Source organism: Micropterus salmoides, unplaced genomic scaffold (genome assembly GCF_014851395.1).
Source record: "Micropterus salmoides isolate LMB-PRFRI ecotype aquatic unplaced genomic scaffold, ASM1485139v1 Ms_hic_scaffold_5, whole genome shotgun sequence".
In the NCBI taxonomy this organism is placed as follows: Eukaryota; Metazoa; Chordata; class Actinopteri; order Centrarchiformes; family Centrarchidae; genus Micropterus; species Micropterus salmoides.
Genome location: NW_024044237.1, coordinates 22,105,720 through 22,126,073, shown reverse-complemented (window position 1 = coordinate 22,126,073; position 20,354 = coordinate 22,105,720). Strand labels below are relative to the sequence as shown.

At 40.1% G+C, this 20,354-nt stretch overlaps 2 protein-coding genes across 2 annotated transcripts; both read left to right on the top strand.

The window, feature by feature from the left end:
- Nucleotides 1-554: 554 nt before the first annotated feature.
- On the top strand, nucleotides 555-6,625 carry slc25a43 (solute carrier family 25 member 43). The gene is made up of 5 exons (XM_038699462.1): nucleotides 555-988; nucleotides 3,028-3,269; nucleotides 3,457-3,629; nucleotides 5,118-5,252; nucleotides 5,820-6,625. The coding sequence occupies exons 1-5, from the start codon at nucleotides 717-719 to the stop codon at nucleotides 6,030-6,032; spliced, it is 1,035 nt and encodes a 344-aa protein (XP_038555390.1). The 5' UTR covers nucleotides 555-716; the 3' UTR covers nucleotides 6,033-6,625.
- Nucleotides 6,626-7,240: 615 nt separating this feature from the next.
- On the top strand, nucleotides 7,241-9,422 carry slc25a5 (solute carrier family 25 member 5). Its single transcript, XM_038699463.1, has 4 exons — nucleotides 7,241-7,472; nucleotides 8,188-8,674; nucleotides 8,779-8,919; nucleotides 9,020-9,422. Exons 1-4 carry the CDS (start codon nucleotides 7,362-7,364, stop codon nucleotides 9,175-9,177), a joined length of 897 nt encoding a protein of 298 aa, XP_038555391.1. The 5' UTR covers nucleotides 7,241-7,361; the 3' UTR covers nucleotides 9,178-9,422.
- The last annotated feature ends 10,932 nt before the right edge of the window (nucleotides 9,423-20,354 follow it).

Here is a 20,354-nt window from a genome sequence, read left to right as displayed (position 1 = left end):
CTATTTTATGCCACTTTATACTTGTACTGCACTACATTTAAGAGGTAAACACTGTAATTGTAACTGTATTACATAGTAGTAAACATTTCTAGTTACTTAACAAATTATAATAGAAAATATGTTTTAATAATTATAGATAAACATAACATATAAAAAGTAGACTGACATAAAATGAGCTACACCTCATCCACCGACAGGATTAAAATGCTGCTTACATATTAATGCATCACTAATAATGCAATAATAGTATAATATGATATATACATTAATATAACACTGGATGGGGCCCTTTTGTTTAAGTACTTTTACTTTAATTGTGCTTCATCCTGTGGATACTCTCGCTGTTTGCTGGACCCTACTTGTAAGGCAGTATTTTAACTTAAATAAAGGGTGTTAATATTCATTCACCAGTGTTTATATATATAAGTTTGAAGACACGTCTGGGCCCATGACAATAAACTGTAGTGCACATTAATGAGTTTGAAGGCTTCTCTGAGTTTTAAAACCCGGTCAACGAGCGCCATCTAGTCGTACTGACACGTTACATCAGCTCAACTCCAACACTGTCACATAACACGGCTGGTCAGACCAGGGACGGTTACCTCCCCGGACGCTATATTTAGATGTCTAACCTGCATAAACAAATTGTCATTGTCCATCGGAGAAAACTGAAATAATCGCCGGGACCAGACAATTCAGATGAGAGCCAAATAGTGATGGCCTCCGTTACAAAAGACAACAGGCTGACGAGTTCTCAAAGCTTTATGTGCGTCGGTTTCGCTGGGATTTTCAGTAAAACCGTCACGTCGCCTTTGGAGGTGGTTAAAATAAAGAGTCAGGTGGGCACTTTTCACTGTAAGAGGGGTTTATGGCAAGGTTTTCTTCTCATCTACCAGAATGAAGGACTTCGAGGATTTTGGAAAGGAAATCTGGTGTCATGTCTCCGGTTGTTCCCCTACACCGCTGTTCATCTCACAACATACAAAAAGTAAGTGAAGCGAAATCTAAAGTTGGTGTTTCAGTTTTGTCGCATATCTTATCGAGAAAAAGCTTCTCTTTGGCCCGTTGTTTATGCTAAATTAGCTCGTTAGCTAACAATGAACTTGGTCAGCTGACGTTGACGTAGCAAGTTTGTGTGGTGAACAATGTAAAAGTGTAAAGTTAGACATTATTTTCAGTAGAATAAAACGTGATAATCACAATAATTTTTATTGTTTGTCAAGATAAAATAGCAAAATGGTTCGTTTAAATAGTCTGTTTACTCTCTTCTGTTCGGCTAAAAATGGACTTCCTGTTTTACCGTACGAGGCGCACCTTCCCTTTTCAGCCAATCAGAAGGCTGTATGTCCTCAGTCGATTTTGGAAGTGAGAGGGTTTCTTCGTCCTAACTTTTGTCTCACAGGTCAACCCTGGAGCTGAAACCATTAGTTGATTAGTCAATTAATCAATAACTATTTTAGTTAAGGCAAATAATGATAATTGACACTGTTGACTAATTTGCCGATTTCTCGAAACATACATTAATAGTCTGGATATTGAGTTTAGATCAGTTTACTATCACTATAAGTCAAGCTCCTTGAATAGTAAAAACCATTAAGTGATAATGAAAAGGATTTTTAGTTGCTGTCTTAACATATACATATGTATGTTCATACATAGATTAGGCTATTTATTGTTGATTAATGGTGTTTCACAATCATAGGGAGGAGGAAGTGTTTACCCATAGGAGGAAGTGTTGCCTGTGAGGCTGAGGTGTGAGGGTACACAAATATCGTGTTTGTGGGTTACTGCAGGCATGGCTGATAAATAAAGATGCAGGGCAGCGAGCAGACGTGACAACAGTAATCCAGTGCGCAGTCATAAATACAATATGTACTGTCTATAGACTGGACAGTCAGTATTTCATTTCATTTCATTTATTTATTTAAGGACAGTGCACATTAATAAACATTTCTGTAAATGTGCCAGTGTTAGCCAGCAGGCTAATTTTCAACTGTATGTACCCTCTCATGCTTTAGGTCACGTGTGCATGTAAACACTACCGCATAATGATTGCGCAAACCACTGTCCTGTACTGTACACCCTGTTCTAGGATAAGAAAGCCCTCTATGCTTTTGTCACACACAGGACATGTTATTCATTTGACTGAAATCTGACTTGGAAAAAGACTGAGATTATAATTATTACTGAAACCCTGGGTGTTCTTATATAGGCCTATAATGTTTATTTATTTGCACATATGAAACAACAAAACAGAAAAGAGAAAACAGGGAAATGATGCAGATGACATTAATAAAGAAGGGCTGCAACTAACATTGCTTTTGAGAAACTTTTTTTTTTATTACAAACTAATATGTTGGTACTTAAAATAAATTAAATAATTGATTAATCATTTAGTCTATAAAATACCTCAAAATGATGGTAAGCGTCTATCGCAATTTGATCAAAATCTTAAAATGTTTTGTTCTTCTTCAGTACCTATTCCAAGAATTTAGAATCAATCAATTAATAGATTAGTCAATTGACAGATTATCAATTGCATACAGTTTGGATAGTTGATCAAAATATTCTCAAAATTTTAGGATTTTCTACTTTTCTGTTTTATATCATTGTAAATTAAATGTTGTGTTGGTCAAGTGTTGGTTATTTGAAGACGTCATCTCTTAGACTAAATGGGGACACGCAATCAATCGCAAACATAATCGACAGGTGAAGAGATAATGAAAATAAAAGTTTATTTGAGCCCGAATTCAGTTTATATCAAACAGAATAAAAAAACTGCCAATCCTCACATTTGAGAAGCCTGAACAAGGAAATGTTTGCCTTTTTCCCCCTTTATTAATTATCTTGCATATTAAACTTATATTGAACCAAAATAATAAATTCACAGAGAGGAACTTGCACTTTAAAACCCACATCTGTCAAAAAATGCCATCAAACTGCCAGTAAATGAGATAATCATTCACTTGCTGATCAGTGCAATCTGTATAATTAAGTGTTATTAATTTAGCCTTCCTCTGTGTCCAGGATTGTCCACCTTCACATGGACGAACTGGGCTTCATCTCTCAGTGGAGAGCCATATTAGCTGGTGGACTGGCTGGCGTTGCTGCTGCCCTGGTCACGTACCCTCTGGAGGTGGCAGAAACCAGGCTCATTGTTCAGAACTGCAGAGAGCCCACATACATTGGCGTAATTCACACACTCTCAAAGATCTACAGGAACGAAGGGCTTCTTGCTCTCTACAGGGGCTTTTCCCTCACTTTCTTGGGTGTGTTTGCATATCCATACAAATGAGATAATTTCTTATATGGATGGTGTTAAGCTATCAGACGTTAATGCTGTTAAAATAGCTCTACCTTTCATTCATTACACTGTGAAACATTACATAACAGTAACAGTACTGATATGAGTTGATTGTTTAACTGTAACTTGCAATACACTGCATTTGTCTTCAGGTGCGTTTCCTTTTTCTATCGGATGCTATGCGGTCTACATGAACTTGGACAAGCTCTGGCAGGAGCCACCTTTTCGCTTCACTCCCCTCCAGAACTTCATTAATGGCTGTCTTGCAGCGGGAGTGGCCCAAACCCTCTCCTACCCTTTTGAAACCGTCAAACGGAAGATGCAGGTAATTTACCACCAGAACTTTCCACATGTACGTTATGTTTTGTTTTTTCTTAGGAGAAGGGACACAAAGTTATTTTTAAATTATTAAATGACTGATAGTCCATTTGTCTAAAAGCTGGTCAAATTTGATAGATATCTCAGACCGATGCATCATATTTATGTATTATTACTATTACTTATATCTATTATATATTGTCTGTCATTATTTTACCCAAAATGTTTTGGAAATAATTGTAAACAAGTTTACAGTGTAATAGGTTTTGTTTACTAGCTGTTTTACCACATTTAATCCATAAGGGGGCAGTGGAGGTTCACCAAAATTAAGTTTAGCCTTACTACTACTACTTGGCCTTTGAATTTGGTTTTAGTTTAAATTCTTCAATTAGTTGTACATTTTTGAAATTGACCTTCTGAATAATTTAACCTCTGGCTATTTGTAGGGTCAGGATGTTTTTCCATCATAAAAAATAATGAGGTCATAAGAAAACACACTGATCTACCCCATGTTCACCTTAAATGATGTTTGAGATGCCTGCCGTATGTTAGGAAGGACACATGGGGAACAATGGCACTGCAAAGGACAGAATACTATATCCGGTTTAATCAGCCTATTATTAGCTACCACAAGGTTCAGTAGCAGCTGGGAATGTGAATGTGTCCCGGGTCTGCAGAAGCTATAGATAAGTCCTCTAAAGATACCCAGTAACAATCAGACAGCAGCCAAGCTGAGGCTTATGTACAGTATGTCTCAGTTCATCAAAACATCACAGCCATGTCACCTTAAAATAAAGAATAATGTTAGATCATTATTAAATTTAGGGATTTAGCGATTGTCTCTGTCTGAGTTAAACATTAAAAGTTAGGCAGAGAATGGATGATAGTAAAACAGCTGATGATGTTTGCAGAAGCTTAGGGTAATGGTTTATGCTAAGTATTGTTTATCTCGCTGTGTGGCTTGATGTTTCCTCTACAAAGGAAGCTGTTGAATAGTCTAAAACCCTTATGGCTACATGTTACTTTTGGGAACCTTGAAACTTCTAAAGATACAGTTCCTCTGTCACATGACAGTCAGCCTGCAGAGTTGTCGGTGTGATTAACAAAACAGAAGAGCACACTGTGTGACTGTCTCATACAAGATTCTTGTGAGCTTTCTTTATAACGCTTCTTAAAGCTTCCTTATTCTGTTAACTGGGTTTGCCGCATAAGTTCTCATCTCCTCCAGACCTCAACTTTTCACTTTGCACTCAAAAGGACAACATTGTGTTTATTATAGTCTTGTCTTGTCCCTATATTTAATTTTGTAATAGTGTTGCCACGTGTGTGTGTGTGTATGTGTGTGTGTATATATATATATATATGTGTGTGTGTATATGTGTGTATGTGTATATATATATATATGTGTGTGTGTATGTATATACATACATACATACAGACCCACCGTGACACTTTTATTCACAGATGTTCCTTGTCACTTTTAATCTTTTCTCAGGCGCAGAGTGCCTGCCTGCCGCATTTGGGTGGAGTTGACGTCCATTTCAATGGAATGATTGACTGTTTCAAACAGGTTGTTAGAAACAAGGGCGTCCTCTCGCTGTGGAATGGCCTTACTGCCAACACAATAAAGGTACAGTTTCACTCATAAATTATTCTGTCTTTATCTCTGCCATATTGTACTCTCTATCAATCATATGGTCTACATGTGTAACATATAAGTAAATAGGAACTGAAATAAGTGCACATGCTTAGGAACATGAGTGGCTTTTATAACAGTGACCCATGGCCTACACGAAAGGGAGAGTGAGAACGGGGGAGGAGCATGGAAAGCAATGTTCAGTGTGTAATTCGTAGCAGGACTATCACGAGCAAGGTGAGCAAAGTCTGTCTCTAGAACAGAATGCTCCTCTCTCCTATTTCAGCTGCAAATGTCAATATGCGTTGTTTTATGTATCATGACATAAATGTTGTTTTATTTGTTAGGCCTTTGCATGAGCAGCTGAATGAAAATAAAGCAACTTAGCAAGTTGTAGAGACACACTTTTAATAATACCCAAACCAGGCCACAAGCCCCTCTGTGTGCATTTATGGCTATCCAAGGCTTTTAATCATATGATTGAGGTCACTCAAAGTGTTCCTAGCATCACTAGGAAATACACTAATTTCTATCTCCCAACCTTTTGTCATTTCCTTACAGATTGTTCCCTACTTTGGCCTTCTTTTCAGCTGTTTTGAGATGTGTAAGCAGGTTTTCCTTTACCGCAACGGGTACATCATCTCGCCCCTGAGCTACAAACCTGCACCAGGGGTAGACCAGAGCCTCGGGCCTAACGAGCTGGAGGAGTTGAAGCGCTACTTAAAAAAACGGAACTTTGGGTCAGGGGAGTCGTCTTTTGGAAACCGCTGGTGAAACGGGAGGATGTCTTGTGAGAAATATTGACTGCTTATCACACTTGACCAGCAAAATTACTGATTTTCCGGAGGCTCGTGTCTGTCATAATTACATACCATTGTGTTTCATGTCTTCATATAATGTGACATTTACATTATGTCGGAAACGGTCTACCTCTTAGAATATTATTTTATCTGACAGCATTATTTGCTTATGACTCAGTCGGCCACTGTGTCTTTTCAGGACTGTTTTTAACCAAATCCTAATGTGCCTTGAGTGTTAACTATTTATTTTGGGGCTTGGTTCAGTTATTTTGTCATGAACTTCAAATAGTGCCATAGTTTATTCAAATAGATGCAAATGCTCTTTTACTTTACTTGTGTGATAGCTTATATTTTTAAAGGACAATGAATGTAAAATTCTGAGTTTGAGTAGGCTATGGATAATCATGTTTGTGATGCAAGACATTTGCATACAACATAAAAATGTCTCTGGCCCACTTTTCATTCCTAATGTGTTTTTTCCCTATGTTTTTGTAAATCTTGATTAGATAGATTATATATTTATAATCTCAGTTGACCTTCAGACACATAAATCTACCTCTTCATTGATTAGGCCCAATTTCTGTCATTTTTGACATTTACTTTGGTGAATGACTCCACTTTGCCCCATAGTAAAAATGCAACTGAATGTCTGCCAATAGTGTAACTTCTTTCCAATGAATATTCTTGAGTCTAGTGACAACAGACAGCCTAGGTCTGTTTCTGATAATGGGCAACACTTCAGGTAAGATTTAAATCAGGCTAACTTGGTATTTATAGTTAATAAGGTTGGATCAGGTTGGTCAGCTGATTCAAACATGTCCTCCTCCCTCATTCACCTCTATGCTGTGGGAAACGGCCAAAGGACATAACAGATAGAATGACCTCTATCCACCATAACCTTTAGACGTCAATTGCTTCTAATGTGTCATTTGACATGACCTTGATTGATCCAAAACTTAATTTAACAACATAACAGTATCCCCTGAGCTCTGTGGAGATATGGCTCAATCAGAATATCAAAACAACAAGTCGTAACATGTCAAGTAGTTACACATTGCTGGACAGACAACTGTTGGTCTTACTCAGAGTTACTTGAGTGATGAGGGAGAGTACCAAATCTGAATCAAAGGACATCACCTATCCCGCCCACTTCTTCCACAGCCGGCCAATGAGACGCGAGAGTGGAAGTTCACAGTTTTTCTCGCGTTCAGTCTTCATAAATCCGCTCTCTTCTACATTGGAGTCGGCCATTTCAACTCCACAGGCGACTACCGACTAGTAGCGGGACTGACAACATCTGAAGATGACTGAACAAGCTATTTCCTTCGCCAAGGACTTCCTGGCTGGTGGTATTGCCGCTGCCATCTCCAAAACAGCTGTAGCCCCCATCGAGAGAGTCAAGCTCCTTCTCCAGGTGGGTGTGAACGCTCTTTTTGAGAAAACTTTAATTCGTTATAGTTGTGAATTAGATGCTGCTTGATCGTGTTGTTAATTTACAGCATTTTCTTGCTGATACTCTGGTATTTCTTAGGGATAGAGATGGAGGGTGAATTTAACAAGATGAAACGTGATTTTAATGTAAAGGTGCATATGCTACACTGTTCAAGTTGTAAATCCTCCGTCAGAGACTGGCGCAGATGAAGACTGAGCAGAATCGTGGCGCATCAGACCTGTTACGTAATAAATCGGCCAGCAACCTGCAGTCTCACCAGGCAAAAATGCAGTGCGTTATTACGGGCAGACATGGCCGTTCACTGTGACTGCGGGGTTCAAAAGCTCATCTTCCATGACATGTCTTTAGTATGTCTTTAGTTTGGCTTTGCAACAGACAGCCAAGGTCACAGCAAGGTTTGCGCTATAGTAGGCGGGAGGGAGGGGAGTGAATTGTTGAATGGATGCCAGCAGAGTAGTAATCTGGCACATGGGTGCAAATGTGTCTGTCAGACAGACTCATGAACGGCATTTGTGTCCTCACTGAGTATACAAGTTAGAAGGTTACCAGGTTAAAGGTACCATATAGATGCTCTTTCACATTGGAAAAAAATCCAAAATTGACCTACTTTGCTTCCATCCAACCTTCTTCACTTTACTATCTCTAATGTTTTACCATATCTTGGCTTCAATTACAGGTACAACATGCCAGCAAACAGATTACAGTTGACAAGCAGTACAAGGGCATCATCGACTGCGTCATCCGTATCCCAAAAGAGCAGGGCTTCCTCTCGTACTGGAGAGGGAATCTGGCCAACGTCATCCGATATTTCCCCACTCAGGCCCTCAATTTTGCTTTCAAGGACAAGTACAAGAAAGTTTTCCTCGACGGTGTGGACAAGCGCACACAGTTCTGGAGATACTTTGCAGGTAACCTGGCGTCTGGCGGCGCTGCCGGAGCCACGTCGCTCTGTTTCGTCTACCCCCTCGACTTCGCCAGAACACGTCTGGCCGCTGATGTCGGCAAATCCGGGCAGGCACGTGAGTTCAAAGGCCTGGGAGACTGCTTGGTGAAGATCTTCAAGTCTGATGGCCTCAAGGGTCTGTACCAGGGCTTCAATGTTTCAGTACAGGGCATTATTATCTACAGAGCTGCTTACTTTGGGGTCTATGACACAGCAAAAGGTGAGTTTTCTTTATCAGGCGTGGCAGAGCTTGATGCATCACTTCTCATTAGACTTCCCTCACTTTTAAGACATTAATATTCCTGATTGACATTTCTCTTACAGGCATGCTTCCAGACCCCAAGAACACACACATTTTTGTTAGCTGGATGATCGCTCAGTCTGTGACTGCGGTCGCTGGTCTTGTGTCGTACCCCTTTGACACTGTCCGTCGTCGTATGATGATGCAGTCTGGACGCAAAGGAGGTAATCAACACAATATATCAAAGTGTAACTTTCTGTTTTTGCTTCTGTGTTACCTGAATAAAGGTGTGACCTCTTTTTAAAATTATGTTTTTCCCCACAGCTGACATCATGTACACTGGCACCATTGACTGCTGGAAGAAGATTTTACGTGATGAGGGCTCCAAGGCCTTCTTCAAGGGAGCGTTATCTAATGTGCTCAGAGGCATGGGTGGCGCCTTCGTGCTTGTCTTGTATGATGAACTTAAAAAAGTCATCTAAGTTTTTGTATGTCCACTATTCATGTTGTGAAGTTTAACTGTAACATATCTTGTAAATTTGGAAGGACTTAAATGCTGCGCTATATTTATAGGGACCAACTAGTATTTTCTACTAGTTGTACTGGGGGAATCTGTTATGCACTCTTCTCTTGGCCCATGCTTTTTTGTTTTGCCCCTCAGCAGAATGTCATTCCCTGAACCCAGGAACCTTACTGAAAGAGAAATAAACGCAACCTATTGAGTCTCCTGTCTGGTTTTGAAATGTAATGTCCTATATGAAGGGTACCATTACAGAGTGTCCTGGCAGCTCATGTCCTCAGCCGTCTTGCTTCAGATAGCCGTTGGGCGGCCTCTTGAGTGACAGCTTAGAGCTGCAGAGGTCTCTAAGGTTGTAGTTGGGGTTAAGCCAAAATCAGCTGAGAAAGTTGACCTGCTGCCAATATTTCAACCTAGGCATACTTACAGAAAGGTGATACACAGGAAATCAGGAGCTTACCCAGTGTTATTTTAAATATATTGATAGTTCAGCAGAACATTTTGCACATGTGACTTCCTGCAGAGAAACAACCAGGGTTACCTGTAGGGAGGTGGATTAATCCAACCTTCTAAATATACTTTTATCTCCTGCCAGACCTCATCTGACTCCAACTGGTGTGACTGAGGACTTTAACCTTGAGCTGTTTGACCACTGACACACCTGTTCCAGTTATTTACTATCATTGTCAAGTCAAGTATGTAAAAACGTAATAACATATTGTAGCTTTTCATTAGAGCAAAGAAGCAAAAGGCACAGTTCATGGTTGGATTTTTTTAAGGGTGGTGGTGTGTGTGTATTTTAAGGGGTGTCAGAAATTTGATTTCTCCTGATGCATGATTGTGCCAGCTGTAATGAAGCACATGATTATAGCAGGTTGTAGCCTCACAGGACGTACATTTTGACGTCTCTGACAAGTGTAATATGTATGTAGTGTACTGACCTTTCTGTAATAGCAGATGCTGCATATCCTAATATGGGACATCTTTGGTGAATGTTTTGTTTGTAGCAAACCAATCCTCCACACCAAGCAGTGTTGTGTATGTTTAAACTATTTGGACTCGGACACGTTGATATCCCAGCAATATACTGTCACATTGTATTACGAACTGCGTGCTGACTATGAGGTCACAGGGCCACTTGGTTGCTTTCATCAGTCTTCAGTTGTTTTCATTGAACAATTATGGAGCTGCTGCCCCCTGGGAACATTATCTATCCATTTCAGAATTTATAAAAAAAAATGAAGACACTGTTTCAAGAGACTATTTGACATATGTGGTCCAAAATTCTTATTAGCAATAACTTGGGAAAATGTCTGTCAGTAAGGTTACAGATTAATGGCAGTACAGTCAAGCACTCTATCTGCTGCAGGCTTTTAACATCACAGAAATCCCATGAGCATTCATTCACTGCAGCTGTAATTATTCTTATTGAAAGTGTGACTAGATAATTAAGTCTAAGAGAATAAGTTATATTGAGGTCCAAAATATTAGTCCAGCTTTGAACCATCATTCACTCTTTAAGTTCATCAAAAGTTTAGTACTGTCCCTGGAGATGTCTTTGTCTAGTATTTTCACCACGTGATTCCTCACTTTCAAATGAATGTGTTTTTCTCTCTGTATCTAGTGTGAATTTCTGTTAGATGTACAGCTACAGATGGTGTGCACGTCTAAAGCTAATATCTTAAACACTGAGAAGAATGTGGTCATCCTGTCAACATAAAAAGTACTCTGCTTGGCAAGTTAATGTAGACACAATCACTGTGTCTTGGACACTTAACCCAGACTGATGTTGAATGGAGGACATAGCTTCATTTAGCAACACTATCAGATTACATGACTTACTGAGCTGAGTGTAGTCTAATCTCCCTACAGTGATTCAGAAACTCTTGGGATATATCCGCAGACCCAAGGGAAATCAGTTTTAAGACTGTTTTGACCACTCGATCCACAAAATCTCCTCTCAGCAGGTACCACAGAGTGAATTCTTCATTTAGCAGGTCTTTCCCTGCAGCTGCTGGATTACAACTTTAAAAGGGATTAGTGAATCAGGAGCAATGGGGATCACAGCCATTTACACACAGTCTGTCTGTGTGGCTTTAGATACGCTGTGCCTCATCAGGTTAACAAATAAGACAAATGTAGTCTACAGTCTACTTTCAATATGACATACTGCATTTATTTTGCTAGTAGGATACACTGAAAAAAGTCCTGTACTGAAAACATCACTTACGTAAAAGTACGTAAGTATTATTAGCAAAATGTACTTTAAAGTACCAAAATGCTTTTATATGTAAAAATATTGAGTGCAGAAACAATAGAAAAATGCACCCTGTTAGTTAGGGCAGAACGGTGGTGCGGTGGTTAGCACTGTCGCCTCACAGGAAGATGGTCGTGGGCCCCGGCCTTTCTGTGTGGAGTTTCCCCGTGTCTGCGTGGGTTCTCTCCGGGTGCTCCGGCTTCCTCCCACCATCCAAAGACATGCAGGCTAGGTTGATTGGTTACCCTAAATTGTCCTTAGGTGTGAGTGTGAGCGTGAGCGGTTGTCCGTCTATGTGTGGCCCTGCGATGGACTGGCGACCTGTCCAGGGTGTACCCCGCCTTGCGCCCGCTGTCAGCTGGGATTGCAGCAGGGGTTGTAGCCAATTATGTGGTCTGGTCTCTGCCACACAGTCCACTGGTCGCTACCACTAGGGGCGCTAAAGATACTGGTCGCTGCCACACTGACCACTGGTCGCTACCACTACGGGCGCTAAAGATACTGGTCGCTGCCACACTGACCACTGGTCGCTACCACTAGGGGCGCTAAAGATACTGTTCTCTGCCACACAGACTACTGGTCGCTACCACTAGCGGCGCTAAAGATACTGGTCGCTGCCACACTGACCACTGGTCGCTACCACTAGGGGTGCTAAAGATACTGGTCGCTGCCACACAGACCACTGGTCACTACCACTAGGGGCGCTAAAGATACTGTTCTCTGCCACACAGACTACTGGTCGCTAACACTAGCGGCGCTAAAGATACTGGTCGCTGCCACACCGACCATTGGTCGCTACCACAGTCTCTAAGGGAAGGCTCCTTTCTGTTCCTTGTCACACAAACTGTGGCTGAATTAAAAAAGGTTAGTTTCAAGTTTTTATAAAGTCTATGGTTCCAAAGTATACCTAAAGTGACCTTAGATCATTTAAATTATCTCAACTGGCAGATGATACAATAGAGGAATGGATCAACGCAATTAGATGTGTTGAGGAATTTTCTTGAACAAATCTGTTTATTAGGCTACCACTTAAGGAATGTGAACTATCAGAAGTTAATGGTATCCCTGTGAAGAACCCAGTTACATACCTGGGTGTGATAAGAATGAAAAACTCTGCAATAACCTAAACTTCAGCCCTATGATTAAACAAATAATGAAAAAGGTTCAACATGTGGTGGATGAGGCATCTTTCACTGAATGGTAGAGTTCTACTATCTAATGCTGAGGAAATATCCTAGATCTATGTATCCTTATCACTGGAAATGCCTACTGAAATATACAAAGAATTAGATAAGATCTTATTTAATTTCATTTGGAGGAACAAATGTCATTATTTAGGGAAAGATACCCTATGCAACATAAAAAATTGAGGTCTGGAGGTTTTAAGTTTTGAAACCTTAAACAATACTTTCCAAAGTTAAATGGCGAACTAAGTTGATAAAATGGCCTGGAAATGAATAGATAGTATTTTATTCGCATGGTTGCCATTGTTCAATTCAAAAACACCAAAGTATGAAGAAGACATCGCGAACCAGACTTAATCTTTTAATTTGGCGAGAGAGGGCATGAGACGAGGCTCCACAGTCTTGGGTTGCTGCCACACCGGCCACTGCTGCCACACTGGTTGTTGTGGTCGCTGCCACTAGGGGCGCTAAAGACGGTGGTCGCTGGTCGCTGCCACTAGGGGCGCTGAAGATAGTGGTCGCTGCCACACTGACCACTGGTTGCAGTTGGTTGTATCTACTATGTAATACATCTTTATCATAATTCTTTGTTAAATATACTATGTTATCGATTATGCCTGCTCTTATTGTTGTACTATATATTGCGGTTTGTGTGGTTATAGCCTATCTACAGTAACAAATATATCTAGATCATAATACTTTGTTAAATATAGCCTACTAATTTTTGATTAACTATATTCTTATTGTTAAAATCAGTCTAGCTTGGATTCAACCAACAAGTGTTCACCACACTTTCCTTCACAGGTGACAACACTGGCCTTCTTCTTGTAGGCAAGAACCAAAGATAGAGATTTATTACTGCAGGTTAACCACACAAACTGCAATATAGAGTGCACCAATAAGAATATAGGCATAATCGATAATATTGTAGGCTATATTTATCAAAGTATTGTGATCTAGATAGATGTATTAGCCTACTGTAGATTGGCTACAACCACATAAACTGCAATATACTGTATGCCTACAGTGCATCAATAAGATATAATAGAATATATTTTACAAAGTATTGTGATATAGAAAGATGTACACACACACACACTATAATAACACAGGCCTTGTTATAGGCAAGGACTAAAGATAGATAGATGTAGGCTGTTACTGTAGGTATAACCACACAAACTGCAATATATAGTGCAACAATAAGAATAGGCATAATCCATAATATTTTAACAAAGAATTATGATAAAGATGTATTACAGTAGATATAACCAACTGCAACCAGTGGTCAGTGTGGCAGCGACCACTGTCTTTAGCGCCCCAAGTGGCAGCGACCACACCGACCAGTGTGGCAGCAGTGTGGAGCCTCATCTCATGCCCACAAACACACACACAGCAGTCCACTACTTGCCCCTGATGTCTGCGATATTGCAACAAAGTTTGAGTTTCAATAGCGTGAAAAATGCCACCAAAGACTATTGCTCAAGGAGAGACGCAATTTCACCCTTTATGATATAGGTATAACATTTAAGTGTTATTATTTTACGCACTGATGGCCGCAGGCACACAATAGCAAGCATATTATCATATGTAGCGCTGTACTAATTGGAGGATGCATCAAAAAGCCAATAATGCTAAACAAATAAGCAGCAGTCAATACAGAGTCTAATTCTAGTTTCATGTTCGCTGGTCGCGGCCTCAACCTGATGACTAACCTAAATCAGGTCACTTTAGGTATACTTTGGAACCATAGACTGTATAAAAACTTGAAACTGACCTTTTTAATACAGCCACAGTTTGTGTGACATGGAACAGAAAGGAGCCTTCCCTTAAAGACTGTGGTAACGACCAGTGGTCGGTGTGGCAGCCTGGCAGCAAGGCAGCAACTAGTGGTTCGTGGGACAGCAAGGCAGCGACCAGTGGTCTGTGTGGCAGCGACCAGTATCTTTAGCGCCGCTAGTGGTAGCGACCAGTGGTCTGTGTGGCAGAGAACAGTATCTTTATCGCCGCTAGTGGTAGTGACCAGTGGTCTGTGTGGCAGAGAACAGTATCTTTAGCGCCCCTAGTGGTAGTGACCAGTGGTCTGTGTGGCAGAAACCAGTGGTGGGTGTGGCAGCGACTAGTATCTTTAGCGCCCCTAGTGGTAGTGACCAGTGGTCTGTGTGGCAGAAACCAGTGGTCTGTGTGGCAGCGACTAGTATCTTTAGCTCCCCTAGTGGTAGCGACCAGTGGTCTGTGTGGCAGAAACCAGTGGTCTGTGTGGCAGAGAACAGTATCTTTAGCGCCCCTAGTGGTAGTGACCAGTGGTCAGTGTGGCAGAAACCAGTGGTGGGTGTGGCAGCGACTAGTATCTTTAGCTCCCCTAGTGGTAGCAACCGATGGTCGGTGTGGCAGAAACTAGTATCTTTAGCTCCCCTAGTGGTAGCGACCAGTGGTCGGTGTGGCAGAAACCAGTGGTCGGTGTGGCAGCGACCAGGCCACAGAATTGGCTACAACCCCCTCTCTGGGATTGGCTCCAGCCCCCCCGCGAACCTGTACGCAGGATAAGCGGATGACGATGGATGGATGGATGAACCCTGTTAGTTACGCAATTATATAATAGATAACTTACTAATGTGTACTTTGCTATGGAGCTAGTTTTAACAATTTTATATATTTTTGGTAGTTTAATCTATAACAATGCAACATATTTTATAAGCACATATGTTTTATGTGAAAAATCTTAATTTGTTAAGTACTGTCAAAATAATGTAGGGAAGTAAAAATAAATGCAGTATTTCCCTCAGAATTGAAGTAGGCTATAAAGTAGCATCAAATAAAGTACCTCAAATATTGTTGAGTAAATGTACTGTTAGTTACATTCCACCACTGGTGTGACCTCCTCTTAAAAGGGACTTCATAGTCAGTAGCCACATGAAGGGCCACGGATCACTGAAGCTGTCCTCCTGTCAGGCAGTCTGTTGCGTAATTTCAGCTGTTAGACTGAGTTACATCACCGCTGCACCGGGTCATGACCTCAGTGTTTTAACCTCATGAGGACAAAACCCACAGTGAGATAAATTATGCACTTGAAAGGAAGTGGGGGTTTTGATAATGTCACAAACTGAGGCTGCTGGTGGGCGTGGCAATCTGAGCTCCAGGCTTTCCCACCTGAAACACATCCGCAATCAGCACACCAGGGCCTCTGCCTGCAATCAACACGCCTTTAAGAGATCTGCCAACCTTCCAGTCCCCGCCGGATCGTTGTACCTAACCGTATGGACACGCCAGCCAGTTTGTCTGTCTTAGTTTCAGTATTTTGTCTGAACCTTCGTACCAGTGTTAACTGCTCTCTCTTTGTCTTGACCTCAGGAAACCTGCACATGCACCACGCGGATTCCCTCCTGTGCCCCGGAAATCATCTAAGCTCTGGGACCAGAACCGCAGACCCTCAGAACGACCACCTCACCCAAACCTCTCCCAGGACACCCCTTGTGCTCAATAAACCACTTCTGTGCATTTCTCTAGTCTGCGTTTGAGTTTCTGGCCCCCGGTCCTGACAGATAATCAGTAACATCTACGTTTGTCACAAGTTACTCAGAGTGACAATACAAAGAGTATCTGCTGTTTGTAACATAGCTTTATTAGTGGGCTATACCAACCCATTCTGGTAAATGTTTTTTGTTATAATGTTCACATTTAATAGAAGCTGAAGGAGATTGTGCTCATTAAAGGCCTGTCTTTAGTCTGAATGTTGGAAAGATTTAGAGTTCCATATTTAAAAATAAAATAGCCTGTCTTCAGCAACGCTTAACTGGATGCCCAGTTTTGCTCTGGCAAATCTACTTTATATTTTTCATCAGTATTACATCATCATCAGAGCTTGTATAATTCAGAAGGTCGAAACAAACAATCTGCATGAAAACTGATTTAATGTAATACAATATATGGTATTTATTTAAGTGTGATGGCTGAATATGATTCAATGTGACAATAAAACAGTAATCTGGAGTAGATAAAGTAAAGAACCACACACTTTTAAATCTTTTCCAAACATTATCTTTGTTTTTATTATCTCAATCTGGACAACTTTATGATAAATACTTCCCTTATCAATGGCCAAGCTCTTCCTTATTTTACCTGTTCTTGGTTGTTTAAAAAAATATATTTTTATTGGCTGATAATATGATATCATGATCATAAGCTAAATTTGTAAGTCATGCTAAAAAAAGGAAAACTTATGTATCCATTAACAGTCAATCTCTGTAATCGACAGTGGTGGAAAGTAAGGAAGTACTGTGGCCTACTATAGCACAATGTTGAGGTACTTGTACTTTTTATATTTCTATTTGATGCTGCTTTATACTTCTACTCTACTAAACTTCAGAGGGAAAAATTGTGCTTTTTTACTCCACAACATTTATTTAACAGTTATAGCTATTGGTTAATTTTCAGATTAATTATTGAAACAATTATTAACTAATATTAAGCTTAAAAATTAAACCAGTGGTTCCCATGCCTGGGCTTGAGACCTTTTTATAAAAAACAGTGTCTATGAGTTCAGATGTCAATGAGCTGTTAACACATCCACCAAAGAGATATTTCCCCTCTAAACTTCTTAGATGGTTTCATTTAAATAGCTGTGTGATACCCAAAGATGTCAAATTATCCATTATTCTATAAAAAAAAAAAAAAGGAAAGATCAGAGACGGGATATTTCACTGCGGTTTTACTTTAGGCTACTTTTACTTTTTTGCTTTATAAAAATTTTGAAGTTGATACTTCTGTAATTTAAGTTAAGGAGTATTTTTAAATTCTTGGATTGGTATTTTTATTCAAAGATAGGATCTGAACACTCCCACCACTGGTAATCAAGATAGATAGATCAGAGCTCCTTGCTGTAAGGTAAAGGTGTAACCTGTAGATGGCACCCTGCTATAATCAACAACAGGCACGCGCGGACTACCTGCAGCCAATCACAGCTCTGCTTTACCCAACTTAATAAAGTTTGACTGTTAATAACGTTTGACTGTTGTTTGAGGAAGCCGAGTCTTCTTCTCCTGTGCCAAAGATGTCCGTGAACAGACCTGCTCTGGCTATGTGCAACACACACTGTCTCAAAGTATGAGATACGAGCAAAAAAGAGCCTCTTGTAAGAAAAGAAGATGTATCTGTGGCGCTTCTCCATCGCCATTACTTTTGGCTTGGTGTGGTATTTTTCAGACTGCTGGCGCACAGTGACACAGTACTTGTTATGTTTTCTCTTTTGTTTTTCTACCTCGCTGTTATTTGGAAACAGCATGCGAGAGATCAGCACTCAAACTGAAGAAGAAACGAAGGAAAATCCACTCCAGGTATTAAGTAACTTACATTTTGCATTTATGGATTGAACATGTCTTTTTGCGGGGAAGATTTGGATTTAGGAGCACGGCGGCATGTTTTAATGTGTTCAAATATTGAAAATGTAGTTAGCCTTTCTCCCTCATATGCGTTAATAAGTGAGCTAGGTCTATAAATATTAGAATTGTTAATGTAGCATGTTGTCTGTAAGATCCCAGTCAATGTGTAGGCTTAGTCAGTAATCTAACTTGTTTGCCAGGTTACCCTTGAACACTTGAGTTGTGAAATTAGTTCACACAAAACCCGAGGTGCTTTTTATTGTAGCTACTGAGGTCTGAAAAACATGTTTTCACTCATCACATAGCCACAGTAGTTTACTGTGAGTTCAGCACTAATTGTTTTTCCAGTTTTCATTGTGTTCTTATTAATCTTCTCAGTCCCTTTTTAGTTGACTCATAGTTTTTTGTTTTCCAGGAAACTGTTGAGGAAGAGTCGTTTGGTGACTTGAATGACAGAGAAACCAGGGAGCAGGCTGAACCAGTGGATTCTCAGTATCCACAGGTGAAGAGGTCCCTTCAGCAAGGTGAGGCATGTTTATGTAAAGAACGAAAACATTAACAAACACACCCTCTCTCTGTAGATGGGTTGTAAATGGCTGTGATGAGGAAATAAGATATCTGGTTTTCATGCTTCTAATTTTAGTTGTGTTTGCTTTGCAAACACATTGTTTTTATTATTTTGTACAGCGTTAATGATATTGGTTGGTGTTTAGCTATAATATTGATACCACAGCTCTGAATTTGGGACACTCTGATACTGATTTCTGATATGGCCTAATAATGACTCAAATAGCTGGCTCAGGTATCTGTGACAAGAGGGGGAGATGCAAAGGGAAACCGAAACATTTTGCTAGAAGAGCTCACAGCATTTTGTTTCACAAAGTTAGGATGCAGTGTTTAAGTCAAGCCAGATGTTGCCTTACACATAAAATAATGATTCCCAATGACTTCCTCAGTGAGGAATACAGCTTAGTCATTTTACACTGTTATCTGATTGGTATCGGTGTCAGCCAATTATCCAAAGCCCAGGTAACAGTATCAGGACTGAAAAAATTGCATCCCTACTCTGAATGAGCTCAGTTTCTTTGAGAGTTGCTGTAAACAAGTATTTCATGATTAGTCCTTGAAAGCACTTATTTCATTCTATTCAGTCATATTCAAATGCATGAGCTGGGTTTTTTTCTGCATTTTTGTCTTTCACTAAGCACCTTTCAAATTGTGCATACCACATAAATATCCTTTTTTTTTCTGCAGCTGTAAGTCTGACTTCTCATTTTGTCTATTTAACAAAGAATAAACCTGACAGGAACCCAAAAATACTTGAGAAATGACACAGGCATCTATTAAAAGTTACAAATCTTTAATCAAAATCACTCAAAATATTATAGAATAGTTTTGGTTAAAATGTGTGTAACTATTTATACACAAAAATACCGCAAAGAAAATGTAAACAGTATTTATATGTAAAGTGATTTTATTCCAACTTGTCTTTGTGCCTTCTCATTGAGTTTAAAATATGAAAAATTCATAGTTTAAAAAAAACATTATGGTCTACATCTGCACTTTTAGCTGGTTTTCTCTGCATGATATAAAGTTATGTTGCTGTAAATAAAACATGTGTGTTCCCTGATGAATAGACCAGTCTTCATACCACCATCAACTCCTCGTGTTCAGAGGAAAGTCCTGCCTGCCTGAACAATTTGAATAATAAGCAAAAAATAGAGCTTGAATTTCACCAAACAAGCGTTCAAGTCACTGCAGTGTTTGAGTTTGATGGTCAGGAGGTGAGTGTGGGAGCTTGGTGCTACCGTGATTTTCCTTTGTGACTGCTCCCCTCAGTGTTTGAGCGTGCCTACGCTCAGCTGGTGCTGCCTTGGTACGGTGTCCTTGAGCCATGTGAGAACCAGCCTCTGCACCAGGTGCTCAGCAGGGAGTTTGACTTTGTAATTGACCGGATCATTGAGAGAGCAAAAGACTTTGATGTTTGCCAGGCTGTCGTAGGCTCCATTCGGATTTTGACCCAGCACTTGCACAATGCGAAGCAGTCTGACAGGTGAGACTTTACACATACTTTCAGTTTAATGACTCAGAACTCATGGTGCTTCAGTTACTCTTTGCACTCAGTAATGTGTCTGAACTCTATAAATACCTCCATATTTTAAATAACTTATGAATAATTTACCTTTCTTTTACAAGATCATACCTGCACATCCTAATGGCTCTTCTTATGCTGAATGGTGTTTCAACAGTAGCACATCCCATCAGGTTTATGATTTAGATAAAGCGATTATCCGAGATATGTGCTGATAAACATCTATGATCCAGT

Coding starts and splice junctions, on each gene's coding strand:
- slc25a43 (XM_038699462.1), top strand. CDS start 717: ATGGCCTCCGTTACAAAAGACAACAGGCTGACGAGTTCTCAAAGCTTT. Junction 3,270..3,456: donor CTTTTCCCTCACTTTCTTGG/GTGTGTTTGCAT, acceptor ATTTGTCTTCAG/GTGCGTTTCCTTTTTCTATC. Junction 5,253..5,819: donor TTACTGCCAACACAATAAAG/GTACAGTTTCAC, acceptor ATTTCCTTACAG/ATTGTTCCCTACTTTGGCCT.
- slc25a5 (XM_038699463.1), top strand. CDS start 7,362: ATGACTGAACAAGCTATTTCCTTCGCCAAGGACTTCCTGGCTGGTGGT. Junction 7,473..8,187: donor GAGTCAAGCTCCTTCTCCAG/GTGGGTGTGAAC, acceptor CTTCAATTACAG/GTACAACATGCCAGCAAACA. Junction 8,675..8,778: donor GGTCTATGACACAGCAAAAG/GTGAGTTTTCTT, acceptor TTTCTCTTACAG/GCATGCTTCCAGACCCCAAG.